The sequence below is a fragment of the Maniola jurtina genome, chromosome 21 (genome assembly GCF_905333055.1).
Source record: "Maniola jurtina chromosome 21, ilManJurt1.1, whole genome shotgun sequence".
Lineage (NCBI taxonomy): Eukaryota > Metazoa > Arthropoda > Insecta > Lepidoptera > Nymphalidae > Maniola > Maniola jurtina.
Window position 1 is genome coordinate 10,914,538 of NC_060049.1, and position 15,742 is coordinate 10,930,279.

A 15,742-nucleotide genomic window follows, 5' to 3' on the forward strand; every position below is an offset into this window, starting at 1 on the left:
CATTATCTATGTAAGCATAGACCAACAAAATTGGGAAAAACAAAAGGTTGCGTTAAATGTATGAAAAGAAAAGTTCCGCCTCACCGATTGACTCATCATCGCCCAATCTTAAACCTTTATAATGCAGACAAGTGATAAGAAAAGATTTTTTGAAATTCCCACGAAAATGAAGCCGCGGCCGATCATTAATTAGTTTACAAAAATATTCCTAGGTGTATTTTTATATTTACGTATATACTTTGCATATTACAAAGTGATCTAGACGCCAACCTGTAGAGTGGACTAAAGCGCTTCGTATTTTCAGTGGAATCGCTAATAATTTTGCCATTTTTGACATTCAATTAGAAAATCGTAGATACGTTTTTAACTAACGCAGGTATTAAGTTTTTTATCAATAGTAATCAACTTCGTTTCGCCCAATAACTGCTAAGTGAAGGCTATACTTATATTAAAATCAAAGTATGCCTAATGAATGATTCAAATTTTTTGTAAGAACGTTATTTACCATGTAGAGATCTCCATACCGGCACGCCTTCCAGAAGCCTTTGATGCTGGAGAGCATGTTGCGCGTGCGCCGCGCACTAAACCGCGCCGCCGCTACCCTCCTGCAAACAAAGTACTAACATTAGTCTTCATCATAATTAACCACTATTGAGCACAGGTTTCCTCTCAGAATGCGTAGGATTTGGCCATAGTCCACCACGCTGGTCAAGTGTAGATTAACAGACTTCACATACATTTGAGAATATTATAGTAAACTCTCAGGTAAGCAGGTTTCCTCGCGATGCTTTCCTTCACTGTTAAAGCTAGTAATATTTAATTGCTCAAAACGCAACTCCGAAAAGTTAGAGATGCGTGTCCGGTATCGAACCACGAACCCCGGCTAGAAAGACGCCTTAACCACTAGGCTATCATCTCATCGCTTTAAACATTAATCTAAAGAGCCTTTTACACATTGACCCAATGTGTTCGGCTAATAAACTCTGCGAGCTTAGAGTATATTTAGCGTGTGCGATCTGGGTTTGTGTTAAGCCGTTCTTAATGTGTTTTCGACAAATATACTGTCTCAAAAGATGTCAGATCACTCGCTTATTCAGTCCTTTCTAATCTTCTGTAGTTACCGATTTAAAGCCCTCGGATACGTTAGCCCAACACTCGGCGAAAATGTAAAGGGCCACTTGTCATACACACAGCCCGCATGCGGCAAAAATTCGCCGTATTCCATTTTCACGTAACATTATGAAGTCTTTGCCGCTATTTATGTGAGCCTACACGTTTTTTATATCGTCTATAATATTTACAGAATTAGATATATTATTTCAGATCAGATTAGGTGCTGTCTCAAGTTATTAAATTATCTTAGACGTTTTTATCACGTTCAGACATACAAGTGATATTGATAAATCAACAAACTAGTTTGTACCGATATCTAAACCGAATGAAAACTGACAGTTAAGTATTTTATCAAGTGCGTGGAATTTTTTTGTGAATTTTCGTTATTTTTAGTAGATTTTTTAAATTTGTTTAATGAAAAGTTTTAAATTTGACTGTGGAATCACACTAATATCATAAAAGCGGACGGATTTGGCTGAATGGCTTCTTGGAATGTAGATACCCTGGATTAACAACATCGCTTATTTTTTGTCCTGGAAAACCAAAGATTTCCTACGGGGTTTAAAAAACCTTTTCTACGATTCTTAGTTTGCGTGCAGTATGCGAGCCTATGCTACGATTACGACGGGAAAACACAAAAAGGTGAATCGTAAACCTTTGTGATTTCAGTCCACTCTTTGAGCTCTGTCGTTGAGCTATAAAGATTAGGTAAATGAAGGTAATAGAAAGGTCCGTAAGGTCCCCTGTATTTTATCCATTCATCCCTGTATTTTGTCCGTGAATTAGTCAATTAGTCAGTAATTTAACGGCTTCATTTTAATAATGCGTGAACATTCACTTCCTCGACAGAGATCTTATTAGTGTTTGTTTCCTAGTAGGTAAGTAATGAAAAGGAAGTTGTATTGATCTAGTTGCACTTATAAAGGAAGGGATATAAATAGATTTAATGGCGTTTCCTTACAGATCAGATCTGAGAACATTAACAACTGACGTGAACAAAATGTAAGGCAACATGATGACAAATCCATTTCTAGTTACGTTACTAAATCTTGTCACGATTCGTCATTATTTGTCAGTTCTACGAATGATGAAAGAACCTTCGGCCGTAGCTAGGCTACCATCTGGTTTCAAAGGACGCTGCACGCTGCAAAAAAGGTGACGGTTGACCTAACTGTTAAAGGTCGCGCCCTGCATTTAACCGCACGGTTTTTCCTGCAAAGTAATGTGACATGGAAATGAATGGCAGAGGGAGGTTTTTAAAGGTAAAAGCCTCCCACTCCACTTCTTATCTTTTAAAAAAATCTTAGAAAATATGTTTAGTCGTCATAACTAATAATATAATTAATTATGTAAAAGTCACGTTTCTAATACATTCATCACATACTATCACAACACACATAGGTGCACATTAATAGATTTATCACATATTGCACTTTAATTGTCAATATTAATTGCTCTATGTACGTTTAGTTATATCAAAGGCGTTATCAGTGTTCCGAGGTCACAGCAATGATTAATAGAAATGTTTGCTGCCCTTTATGTATTGACAAAGACCTTCGATTTGATATTACAAAGGGCATGCAAGCCCTACATGCCTTTTTACCGTAGGTCTGTATTTCAATAATGCAGATGGTGGCGTTTGAACCCGCACGACGACGCGACGGTTGCCCAGATGGATTGCAGAATTGGACAGATAAACACTATCCGTTCTTGTTAGATGCCTGCGTTAACTGAATTCTAATTTCCCTAATTTAAATGTCCCGAACATATTTATCGCAAACAAATATAGCTAAGTATCGCAACTTCTACAAAATCATCAACCGATTAGACAGCTCTATTGATAAGCAACTGCCATATTTTATAATTTATCAAATTATCGATGACACTGGAGATCACACAGAGATCTGCTTAAAAACAAGATCAAATAACTTTTTTACCTACTACCGAGAGGACGGTTCAATGAACTAGACCTTGAGGGAAATTTTTGCAAAAAAACTCATACACTAGCGTCGAATCTCAATATTAAACTATTATAGCTACGACCAGACACCACAAATAGTTGTTCACATTGGTCCAACGCAGTCGGTGAACTAAAGCTTAATTTAAGTTGCTTTCAAGGAAGACGCCGCAAATCGCACCTCGGCTTCACTCGACTCGGGCAGTGTGCTTTGCGCCTCACTCTCAAGTCCCAGAGTGGTATATTACAATTGCTACTAGATTCCTTCGATTTTCTGGGATACAAAGTAGCCTATACGCGTTACAAGCTAAGTCTACACCACAGATGATGCCTACAACTTCGTCTACGTGGAATTAGGTTTTTTATTTCCCGTGGGAACGCTTTGATTTTCCGGATCATCCAGATGCCTTTTGTGAAAATGGGACGTGAAAAGCAGACAAACTGACTAACACACTTTCGCATTTGTAAGATTTTTTTTGAGAGCAAACGAGCAAGCGGGGCACCACCGCCGCCCATGATCATTTGCTGCACCAGAGGAACCACCGATGCGGCCTTTCAGTAATTTGTTGGTCCGCCCCTTGAATAAACCCATGTTGTAATCTAGTGGGATTAGTATATGGAGGATGATATATTAATTAATTTCCACGTTAAAGCCTGCATATAATGCAAATCATTTGACGCACAAGATAATATCATTTCACATAACATTAGATATGCAAAATAATATAATACATAGTTCCTACTGAAGTTTTTTTGAATACACCACAGTAAAAACAAGACATGCTGTCGACAGTAATGGACTGAGTAATTTTATTTTTTGACTTAGGTACTTAGTATAAAGTAGTTATACTTTAAATAAATAAATTCTTAGCATGAGCTGGGTCTAAAGTTTTTGTTTCTAGATGGTTCAGTTATTCTTCACATCGTAGGAAACAAAAAGTTCTAGATTTCCATTTGGTGTATTTTATCTTAAACTAGTGGTTCGCTCCGGCTTCGTACGGCTAGCTTATTACAATTTTCTTGGGGATCTCTATTTTTTTTTAAATGAAATGTAGCCTACGTCACTCAGGAATAATATAGCTTAGTAATGATGTACTTTTGGTCTAATCTTTACCTCTTCATAATATTATTAGATTTAGATGCAAAGTATTTTTTTTAAGTATACTTACATTATGTACAAAAAGTTGCTCGTGCTTCGCTACTTTGCCATAATCGAAGCGATTGCAAAAATTCTGATCGCTGATGCTATAGGTACTTTCATACGTACTTTGACCTTTTTTCCATTACAAGTTAGCCCTTGACAATCACACGAGTGATAAGTGATTATGCAGTCTAAATTGGAAGCGGGCTAACTTCGAAGGGATATAACAGTTTCGATATATTTATTCGATATAATCGATAACATTTAGGATACCTGTTATCGATTTCTACGCGCCATCGTACCAGAACGCTAAATCGTTTGGTGGCACGGCTTTGCTGGTAGGGTGGTGACACTGAACGAAGCTGATCCTAGCTCCTAGCCACGATCAAACAGACAAACAGATCAATAAAATTGAACTCATTAATAACTATGAAAGTGTTGACTTTTTTCTTGGCAACACGTAATAAACTGAAACACATTGTATCTAATTGACGTAGGTACGAAAAATCTAATATTATCCGATTGAATGGAAGCAGATCTCGTACGTAGACGTCTGTTTGTGGTCATACGAGGTCAAGTATCCCTACTAAAATAATAATTTGCTCAAAATAATTTATTAATGTATTGTTTTTTTTTCTAGTGAAATGATTTTTAATCAGGACCAATAATAGTCAACAGTTTTTTATCGATTTTTCAATTCTCTAATCGATTCTTACGTATAATATAATATGTATTAAGTAGCGCTTTTGATAAGGATTTTTAAGGGGTGACCTTTGACTCTGGTGCTGACGCATTTGACGTAAGATAGCTATTTCCAATAGGAAAAATTGACAGTACGTCATTCTCCACTAGATAATGCCTGGCATGCGACTCGCACCTCAGTTATTGTACGTTAATGGTACTATGCCGGAAAACTTCTCGCAAGTTTCAATAACAACTGTACAAACAATTTAATCGGATGAAATATTCGCGAACGAATATGTTACGAATAGACAGTGAAAGAAAACGTCTAGCGGAAACCTGCATGCTTGAAAGTTCTCAACACTGTTCAAGGTATGTGAAGTCTGGCTAGCGTAGTGGACTATTGCCTTTAAACTCTTCTTTTTCTGAGAGGATACCCTAGCTCAGTGAGCCGGCCATGGGTTAAGATCTGGATTCAGTCTATTCCCAAATCGTTGAACTACTAATGCCTCGTGCTATTTTAATTGATTAAAATTAATTACTATACCTACCTAATGTTCATACATTATTCATATGAGTAACCGTAATCGTTTGCAGATATCTTGATTGATTTGATCGATGTTATCAAAGAATGAACATGTCGTCGACGTCAAAAATATTTTGAATACAAATTCATATCACCATTCCTGGCCCCTAAACTAGGACAGCCCGTATTATAGGGGCCAGTGCCTTCCCATACAATGTTTATAATTAATTGAAATAAATCTAATTATACGTTAAAAATACAAATATAAATTGTTATGTAAAGGTTGATGTGTGTGTGCGTGTGTGTGTGTGTGTGTGTGTGTGTGTGTGTGTGTGTGTGTGTGTGTGTGTGTGTGTGTGTGTGTGTGTGTGTATGTGTGTGTGTGTGTGTGTGTGTGTGTGTGTGTGTGTGTGTATGTGTGTGCGTATATGTCTATGATTTTGATCAGATTATATTTTGCGCAATGTATGTATTTAGTAGTTTTTCTGTTTCCTCGTAATTATATTTAGTTAGGTAGTTTTTTAGGCATTTTTTAAGACCATGTTTATTTAAATGGGTGATTTTAACTTTTTTGTTCATACACCTATACAAGTACGGCCCTAAATAGTTGAACTGTCGTCTGGAAAAATTGGTTTTGGTCCTAGGCAAAGCAATGTGAGTCTTTCTCCTTTTTTTATGTTCCGGTGACATAGGAGAGGGGTTGTTCGCATGATATCGTAGAATGGTATGCATGATATACAATTGTCGAACAGTCAGTAGTTGTGATTCCTTGAATAACAGTTCAGTTGGAAATCTACGCGGTTTCCGAAGCATAACTTTTATGATGGCTCTCTGTGCCCGTTCTATTTCTATCATATGATTTGTGGCAGCTCCTCCCCATGCTGGGATACAGTATGTTAGAATGGACTGAACAAGAGCGGTATAGACGTTATACAGTAGATCTGTGTCAACTATGTCCCGTAGGTTCTTAAATACATGTATTAAACGCCTTATTCGTTTGGCCACCGCTGATATCTGTGGTTGCCAATTTAAATTCTCATCTATAATCAAACCTAAGTATTTTATATATGATGCTTTTTCCAGGGTTTCACAAGTGCAAGAGTGTAGTCTATTTACTGCTGTATTGCAGGGATAGGTATGCAACTTAAGCTCAAAATTAAGCGGGGGTTGTGACGCTCGTGTAATACTAAAGCAGATATAATTCGTTTTTGATGCATTGACAGTTAGCAGATTTGTTTCTAGATTGTGGGTTATTTTGCGCACCCCTTCCTCAGCCGTTCTAAATGTTTCTTCCCACGTCGAACCATGAAATAGGATGGCGGTGTCATCCGCAAAAGCAAATACGTGACCGTTATTGATTTCTAGTTTACATATATTGTTTAGATAAGCTAGGAATAGCGTTGGACCTAGAGTACTGCCCTGAGGAATCCCGTGCGTTATTTTGTTGCTTTTGCTGCTGATACCCTCAACTTTCACTGTTTGGCTTCTGTCATTTAAGTAATCAGTGAACCAATCTAATGGAGTTCCCCGAATCCCTAACTCTTCTAGCTTAAAAAGTAGCAGTGGAATAGAAATTGTGTCGAATGCCTTTTTTAGGTCCAAAAATACTCCGACACATTTCTGTCCCTGATCCATATATCTTGAAAGAGTACTAGTCAAAGAAATTACGGCATCTTCGGTGGATTTTCTCATACGAAAGCCAAATTGATTGTTTGCTAAAAGATTCTGTTGTTCTAGATATTTAATCAATCGGGAGTTCACTATTTTTTCTAGTATTTTACTTAGTGTACTAAGCAAAGAGATTGGTCTATAATTCGATGCTGTTCCCTTCTCTCCACTTTTATATATAGGTATAACAACTGCTTGTTTAAAAACGTTTGGAAATATTCCGTTCATAAGACTTAAATTACAGAGGTGTTCAATTGGCTTGCAAAGAATGTCACGGTGCCTCTTAAGCAGATCTGTTGGAATATGGTCATGTCCTGGAGCACTTTTGCTTTTTAATTTAGATAAGATACTTTTAATTTCTATAACATTTGTGGGGTACATTGGCATCGAATGTAGTTGGCGAATGTCAGTTTTAGCTTCCTTGATTAGTTGTTCTTCACTTTTATTTAATGTATCCGTAATTTTCTTCGCCAGGTCACTCCCAACAGTTGTAAAGAAATTGTTGACTATATTAAGTGAGTCTACAGGCGAGGAAGTTAAATTTAGTAGTTCATTGGCTGGAGTTTTATTCCTAGTTAAGTAGCATATTTCTTTCAAAGTATTCCAGGTTTCTCTTTTATTTCCAATATGTTCAAGGAGTTTGTTTTTATAATATGAAATTTTTTGTTTCTTCACAATTTCCTTACAAGTGTTCCTATATCTTATATATTTTAATCTTAGCACCGAGTCTTCTGGGGTTTTCTTAACAAGTATATGAAGTCTGTCTCTTTTTTTGAAGCATTTAAGTAAACTAGTAGTGATCCACGGTTTAATTGGTCTTTTCTTTCGTGATATAGTTAATGTTTCAGTATTGTTCTTAATAATTTCGTGTAATGTATCTATCAAAGTAGTTGCCGCTTCATTCGTGTCTGTTATCGTAAGAAATGTTTCCCAATCAAAATCTTGTATGCAGTTTCCTATGGCTTCCATATTTATTTTAGACCGTGTGAAGGGTCCGCTAGTAGGGTTTCTTTGCTTCGGGTACCCTGGAATAGATAGTAGGATAGGAAGGTGGTCCGTGATATTCGTTTCAAATATATAACTCTTAGGTATACCACCTAGCTTACACATGAAATGGTCGAGGCAAGTTTTTCCGTGTGTAGGCAGGTATACTGCTGGTAAAAGTCCATGGTAGGCAATAATTTCTAGGTATTCTAATGTGGTCTGATTATTTGTGCACAGTAAATCTATGTTAATATCGCCAGTTAAAACTATATTCCTAGTTCGAGTGGTTTTGAGGATGGTATCTAGCGATTCTAAAAACGGTGTAACTTCTTTAAAGCAATACGGTCTATAGATACCAAGAATTGTCATATTACCAACACTAACTGATAAACAATTTGCTTCCTTTATACTGATCTCATAAACACTAGCTGTAATATCTGATTTTATGTACATGATAATTCCATCATTCTGGTTGTAACTCCGCTTAGTAAAATGCATATTATACCCATCTATTTGTGGTGGGATAGAGTTTTCATTACACCAGCATTCAGATAGTACTATAATATCAGGGTGTACTTTAAGATTTGTAATATATATTAAAAAAGTGTCAAGATTTTTATTTATACTTCTAATGTTGAATGACATGATATTGAAGCTTTTTTCTCCGTCAATGAATATTCTTTTTGGGTCATCCACTTGCTGGCATGATATCGTGGATGTTATGTCTATATCTTCATTTAGTATATCATTGTCATTACGCATAGTGAGTAAAAATGAGTCGGGAGCGATTCAATAGTTCTTTTTGTGAGAAGCGGAGTAGTAGTACCTTGCGTACTCGTAGGTATTAATAAAAAATGGATCGAAATAGCATATTGAGTATTGGTTTGGCCGGTCTTAGTCATTTTAAATTGTTTTATTAAGTAGCGATGAGTTCCGAAGTATTTCGTAGTTATTATGTCCAAGTGTTTATGATATCGAAAACTAACATTGATTTTAGTCCAAAGTATTTTACGAGGAATTGAATTAGTTTGGTGAATTCGTACTTTTGAGATTAGTGTATAATGTGAGTGTATACTAATGTTTATTTTTGTAGTGTAGTAAAAGTGTAAAAGTTGTCGCGTATTACATAGTTGGAGTTTTATAAGTATTATTAAGTTACATATATTTTCAAACGTGTATAAGTTAAAGCTATAACATGAAAACATGCAAACAATAAACATGCATAATAATAAGTTATTATTATAAAATATTGCTCTGTAAAAATCGGCAGCTAGTCATTTAGCCTCCCCACCCACTAGTTTTATCAGGCTATATTCAGACTGAATGTAGATAAAAGGAGCCCCCTCCTTTTTTCGCAAATAGACTTTACCATGGGAAGTCCAGCAAAAACGATAATCGTTTGCTTTGGCAAACTCTCGTGCTTGGTAGAAAAGCCTTTTGCACTTAGAGGTGAGGGCTTCTGAGACAAAAATGGGCTGAGGAGGAGAATCCAGCTGCAGATTTTTAGTGGACAGCCTGTCAATGCCTCGATGCTCCCTGTTATAACTTTTGAACGCTTGTAAGAATTTCTCTTTTAAAACTACAGAGGTGAATTCTATATTTATGGGCTTATTTGCTTCAGGTTTAACGTTCATTCTGTATACATCGCGAATTTCATAGCTTTCTACAGGTACCTTTAAAGTCAAGCTTAATTTCTGAATCAGGTCTAATAGTTGTGACTTATTTTCAGATTTTTTTGTGGGAATATTTCTTATTTCGAGGCTTGATTGCTTGAATTTTTTCTCTAATACTTCGATTTTCTCTTCCAACTGACCTATATTTAAGTTGTGTTCTTTTTTCTCTTTTTCTATTGTGTCGATTTTAATCTTGATCTCGTCGTATTGCTTAGATAAAAATTCAATTGAGGATCTGATTTCTCCATTTTGCTTTTTGATGTCCTCAATAGTCCCTAACAAAGTTTTCTGAAAAGCCTTGAAATTTTCGTCCTGCTGCGTTTTAAAATCCTGAAGCATCTTCTTCATTTCTGCCATAAAAACACTCAACTCATCCTCATGCTGTCTCTTCCGTGGCCGGGGTTTGGAGGTAGTGGCGGGGAGAGTACTTTCTTGTGTGTCAGTGTCTGTCATCGCATTTGAGTCCGAGTCAGCTTGTGAGCCCGCTTTTGGCAGTGCTAGTGTTTTATTTTGAGGCATGGTAGAACAGTAATGGGATATCTTTTTCAATTTTAGCCCAAAAATAAAATAAAAATAAACAAAAATAAAAGGTATGTAGGTCTACTTGAATCTCTGTGGGTAGGTATGTGTATAATGCGCGAGTCCTCTGTGATTCAGCGGTCAGTTATTGCAAATATATTACCTATGATTTACAAGCAGAGTCACTGTTAATCCAATTGCTTAGATAATTAGGTTGAGTTTTAATCGTATTGAAGGAATGACAATGAATGCACTTTAACCAAGGATCGAAGGAAAACGTCTAGCGGAAACCTGCATGCTTGAAAGTTCTCAACACTGTTCAAGGTATGTGAAGTCTGGCTAGCGTAGTGGACTATTGCCTTTAAACTCTTCTTTTTCTGAGAGGATACCCTAGCTCAGTGAGCCGGCCATGGGTTAAGATCTGGATTCAGTCTATTCCCAAATCGTTGAACTACTAATGCCTCGTGCTATTTTAATTGATTAAAATTAATTACTATACCTACCTAATGTTCATACATTATTCATATGAGTAACCGTAATCGTTTGCAGATATCTTGATTGATTTGATCGATGTTATCAAAGAATGAACATGTCGTCGACGTCAAAAATATTTTGAATACAAATTCATATCACCATTCTCTTACGTTCTTATTTACCATACTACAATGTTTGATATTTTTTGTTACATCCTCTTGATGTATCATCTGAGTGATACACGTAAACAATTTAATTAAACTCGAGAAAAATATTTCCGAATTTTCTCCTTATGTCGTGATTTCATTTAACGTACCTAATTGTCAGAAATGGGTGTATTTAAAAAACCTCTCATCCTATCCTCATAATTATTTTGATCCCTATTGAAATACAGGTAGATATTTTTTCCTCTCATTTATTTCTTATTCTCACATTACCTTATTTTTAAAATATGTTTACGGAAAAAATGACAGAAACAAAAAAAAATTAAGAAACAGAAACAACAGAGAAATAAAATAACAGAAACAAAGTAGATATTATTATTGAAACGTGTTATTTAAAGTTAAAATTAAATCTACTTTTACGAACTCTTTGACTTGATTCTTCCAGTCCAGTGGAAAAGTTCGTAAAAGTACCTACATTTTATTTTTAACAAAATAAAATACTTTCAATTTTATTTAACAAAAGAATAATTTAATTAAATATCCAGATGTTTTAATTAAATGATTCGACAATTTTACACACAAGTGTTTTATATATTTTTGTTCTCAATATTATTTATTATTCTTATCGGAGTCAACATGACGCGTATTAATAACGTATGCAGCAAATGTCGAATAATAAGACCGTTCGTATTTAACTTTTAAACAAAAGAATAACTGTTATTGTGTGGTTTAAAAGTTAAAATACGACTCTACTTATCTCTCAGAGGTGATAAGTAATAAATAGAGGTGATAAGGACCTAGTACAAAAGCCACAAAGCCAAATTATAATGCGAAGACCTAGGTAGTATTTTTCTAGTTAATTTGAGTTAGCTGACGTCGAATTTTCCGATTTCCCGAACACATTGTCTCGCGGGAATTTCGACACACCCGCGCCGTTTTAAATTTAGATCGCGCACGTGTTACGATTTAAAATAGGAACAAATCGAATTAATGCTTTTATTTTTTGCATCTCATAATCACAGAAAAGAGATTTTACTTAAATATCACTATGGTTTTCTTGTAAACCATAAAATTCATATGATAGAGCGAAAAACGATTATGAATTTGTCATACAAACCGGTATAAACAGAAAACTTTCAATTGTAAAATATCTACTTACTCTGAACTATTCGTAGGAGTCCCCAACTTGGATTTTGTGAAAACGATGAGTTTTAAAAAACACAAACTTCCGTAGTGAAATTGAAAAGAAAGAAAAGTCACAGACGATATTTCGAACACAACGTTACGCGCGTTTTTCGACACTGCGCGCGAGGTTTTAAATTAAGAATTCTCACTTGCACACCTTACGGCTTTTATTGTATTTTTTTTAATTGGGAATGAGTCTAGTGTATATATTGCTGTTTGTTTTAATTATTTTTTTTAATTTGTACCGGTCACATCACAGTAAAGACCTGGCGATCGACTGTTTTCGAAAGAGGTTGTATGCTCTTGACCTTGCGCTGCTCTCGGCTGTACTGAAGCTGCTTTTCGTTGCCGCCACTAGTTTTATAACGCATTATTGTTGTTGTAACTTTTACTCGCAGCTGATAATATGGTTTGTTTGCGGAACGAGACGTCTGTTTCCGAACAGTAGCAATCCGCCTCCATCTTTGCGCGTATTAGACCTATTTGAGAGACGGGCCTAGTTCCCACAAACTTATCTTGACAACCTTTGTGATCCGTCGCGCAGTTGTTGCTTTATAAGTGGGAAGTGTCGTGTCGTTCAATTCCTGCCAGGTGCAGGTCTAACCTTTTAGTCTGGTGGATGGCTAGGTGGGTTCGGTCATGGCTAGATAGCACCCTACCGGCAAATAAGTGCCACCAAGCGATTTTAACGTCGTGAATGATGCCGCGTGGAATCGATTAGGAGTATGGATTTAATTAAACTTCCATGCTCCTTTCCAGTCCGCCTACTTTATATCTTCACTTACAACCAGATGAGATTTCAGTCACAAATAAATAAAGAAAAAAAAAATTTGTTTTCGGATAAAAAAGGACTTCGACGCGGCGCAATGTACTTACCAGGTTGATTAGATATTTTTATACTAGGTAACATTCTGTTTTCATACAAATTTTGTGCATATGAAACTCTTTTGTCATACTAATACATTAAAATTATTTCGGTTATATACCCAATCGTTTCACTGAATTTGCCACATTAGTATAGCAATTGCTAGAACCAAAAGATATTAGTTTAGTAGGTATGAATTAAAACACACTATCAAAAAGAACTAAAGAAAAGACATCAAGATAATTTAAGTAGACACTTAAGAGACAATGAGCCATAGTTAACGAAGCTTCTTAACAGCTAATTTATTTTATCTTTTTCTATTATCATGTAATCGTTCGTCTGGCGGATTTAGAGGAAACTTTTGCTGTTTGAAAGCATTTTTGTCGTCAGCGTTATAACTGACTACCTGATCCGAAATTTGATATGCCTGCCTACATAATATAGGCATATCATTTATAGCCAACGTTTATTTCAGATAAATTCGCTTTCTAATAGTGAAAGAATAATAATAATCATAATTATTAAAATATTTTTTATAGTTTTAGAGTTTATCAATAAACAACAAACAATATCTTTCCTCTTTATAATATTAGTGTCTAAGTATAGATAGACGCCCACTGTTAGACAGATTGTTATGTATTAGTTACAATATTGTTATATATTGTAGTATTTATTTATCTAAGGGTTTCATGCAATGATTTGCACAGAACACATGGTCTCTTGTCTAGCTTTTCCCAGCGACTAGCTCGAAATTGTTCGATCTCCTAGTGAAAGGCTTTCCATTGCTGCGTTCTTAAGAGAGAGATCACCATTTCAGCAGCTTGGAACTCCAAAGTTTACTGGTTCTTCGAGATATAAGCCTCGTCCATTGCTACTTCAGTTTTGCGACTCGTAAAACTTTGTAAACACACTTACCTGTAATTACACTTAAGTAACGCTTACAATTTTTATCAAAATCGATCTAAGACAACCCGAGGTACAGGGTGACCTAAATTATATGTGCGCAAAGCAAGGCTAAAAAGTTTTCCATTGTACAACTTAAAAACAATTAAATACTTAGTACCTTAGATAACTTTATTTTATGTCTACTGATAGTCGTAGTTCAATTGTTTAGATAGGAATTTAGGTTATCACTAAAGAATTACTAGATTCCTTTAGGTAAAGTGGGTAGAGTATAAATAAACTTTGTTGCCATTTCATCATAAGCTGAATTTTTTCAATAAACTCCTGAATTTTCTTTGACTAGGTATTTTTCCACCTTCTTGTTGTTCCACGAGTAACAACACTGGGAGCTGGGTATTTATGTGATTAATGGAAACGGGTCACGACCCTCAGAAATGAGGGATACCAGAGAAAAGGAGAGAAATACATACTGCGTAGAAGAATTTTACCCAGTTTGAGGCAATTAAACAGAATGTACAGCAGCCGGCAGAAAATATTGTACTTCGAGATTTAAAAAGGGATTCGGCTTTGTAGAGCGTTGTCTCTGTCACTTATACCTATGTGACGTTTTGTCGATCTCAGCGACAGAGACAACGCTCTACGAAACCGCCATCTCTTTCCAAAGGTCGATTTACAATATTTCCTGCCGGGTACTGTATTTTTGTTTATTGCTTTTACGAGTCTATGGATATATTTAGACTTTCTTTCAGCGCGGTGTAAACATACAACATAAATTGCTATTTTTATGCCGAGTTTGTTTCCAAGAAAGTATGTTTACGTATACCTATCCTACTGACAGACATGTACTTTAGTGCCGTCTCTTGCTATACAAGGGAGATGTTCGTTTGAGAAAAGAAACAGTAATATAGGAATAACAAATGTTTTCATTTTAATATTGTAATTTTATGTATGTTGGTTTTTGCTGTGGAGATACATTTGAAAAGCCTTAAGCGCACTGTTAATTTAAAAGTTTCTGCATTTTAGTGTTCCGTACCCGGAGGGATGCTAACGGAACCCTATTACTAAGCCTTCGCTGTCCGTCCGGTCCGTCCGTCTGTCTGTAAGCGGCTGTATCTCGTCAACCGTAGGTAGAGAATTGAAATTTTCACAGAATATGTATTTCTATTGCAGCTATAACAAATATAAAAAATTTCAAAATGGCCGCCATGAAAATAAAAATAAAATATAAGTGTTATTTCTTGTACGATGGTCCGGAAGTCTTCGTGTGTGAGTCCGACTCACGCTTAGCCGATTTTTATCAGCTTCATCTTGATCTACATTGTGGGCCATCAAAGAATAACCAATTTAACTTTCCGTGTTTTGTTATTCTCAGCCGGGAGGTAGGTATAGATATCGGTCGCCTGAAGCGTTATATTATTGTAAGTGCCAATTTAATTATTATTTAGGTAGGTACTGTATATGTCTCTACATTATCTTAGTAATTCGTCACAACAATGTTGCAAACAATTTATCGCGTATATATCAATCATGAGTACATAATAGATTAGCTCTTAACTAAACTATTATTATTACTACTACTATTATGACGATCATTATTATCTACCATTACCTAATATACTTATAGCCTAGTGGTTAAAACGTCGTCCTCTTTTTCGGTTGAGCACCTCTCTAGTTTTCGAACACCACCTCTCTATACTTTTACACCAGTACACAGTATACCTATTATGTACTTGTTTTAACGGTAAACAAAAACATCTTCAGGAAGTGCCCAAAAGTTGTCCACAATGTTTCCAAATGTGTATGAAGTCTGACAATCAGAAATTGGCCAACGATGGAGTATGGCCTGAACTCTTCTGATTGTAGAAGGAGACCCGTGTTCAGTAGTGGGT

The 15,742-nt window shown here is 35.8% G+C and overlaps 2 protein-coding genes across 13 annotated transcripts in view; one reads left to right on the forward strand and one right to left on the reverse strand.

Moving 5' to 3' along the window:
* Positions 1 to 15,742, forward strand: part of LOC123876254 (neurobeachin) — a 507,523-nt gene that overhangs the window by 458,259 nt on the left and 33,522 nt on the right. The gene's annotated exons all lie outside the window — the stretch shown is intronic.
* LOC123876258 (facilitated trehalose transporter Tret1-2 homolog) overlaps positions 1 to 15,742 on the reverse strand; it is a 56,231-nt gene that overhangs the window by 21,082 nt on the left and 19,407 nt on the right. The window contains exons 1-2 of one of the 2 annotated variants that reach the window (XM_045922467.1): positions 12,060 to 12,451; positions 506 to 605 (exon numbers count right to left, since the gene is read on the reverse strand). In XM_045922467.1, coding sequence (XP_045778423.1) covers positions 506 to 562 — 57 coding nt within the window. In that variant the 5' untranslated portion in view covers positions 563 to 605; positions 12,060 to 12,451. Of the gene's footprint in view, positions 1 to 505; positions 606 to 12,059; positions 12,452 to 15,742 lie in introns of those variants that run through there. The other variant, XM_045922466.1, reaches the window with a different exon arrangement.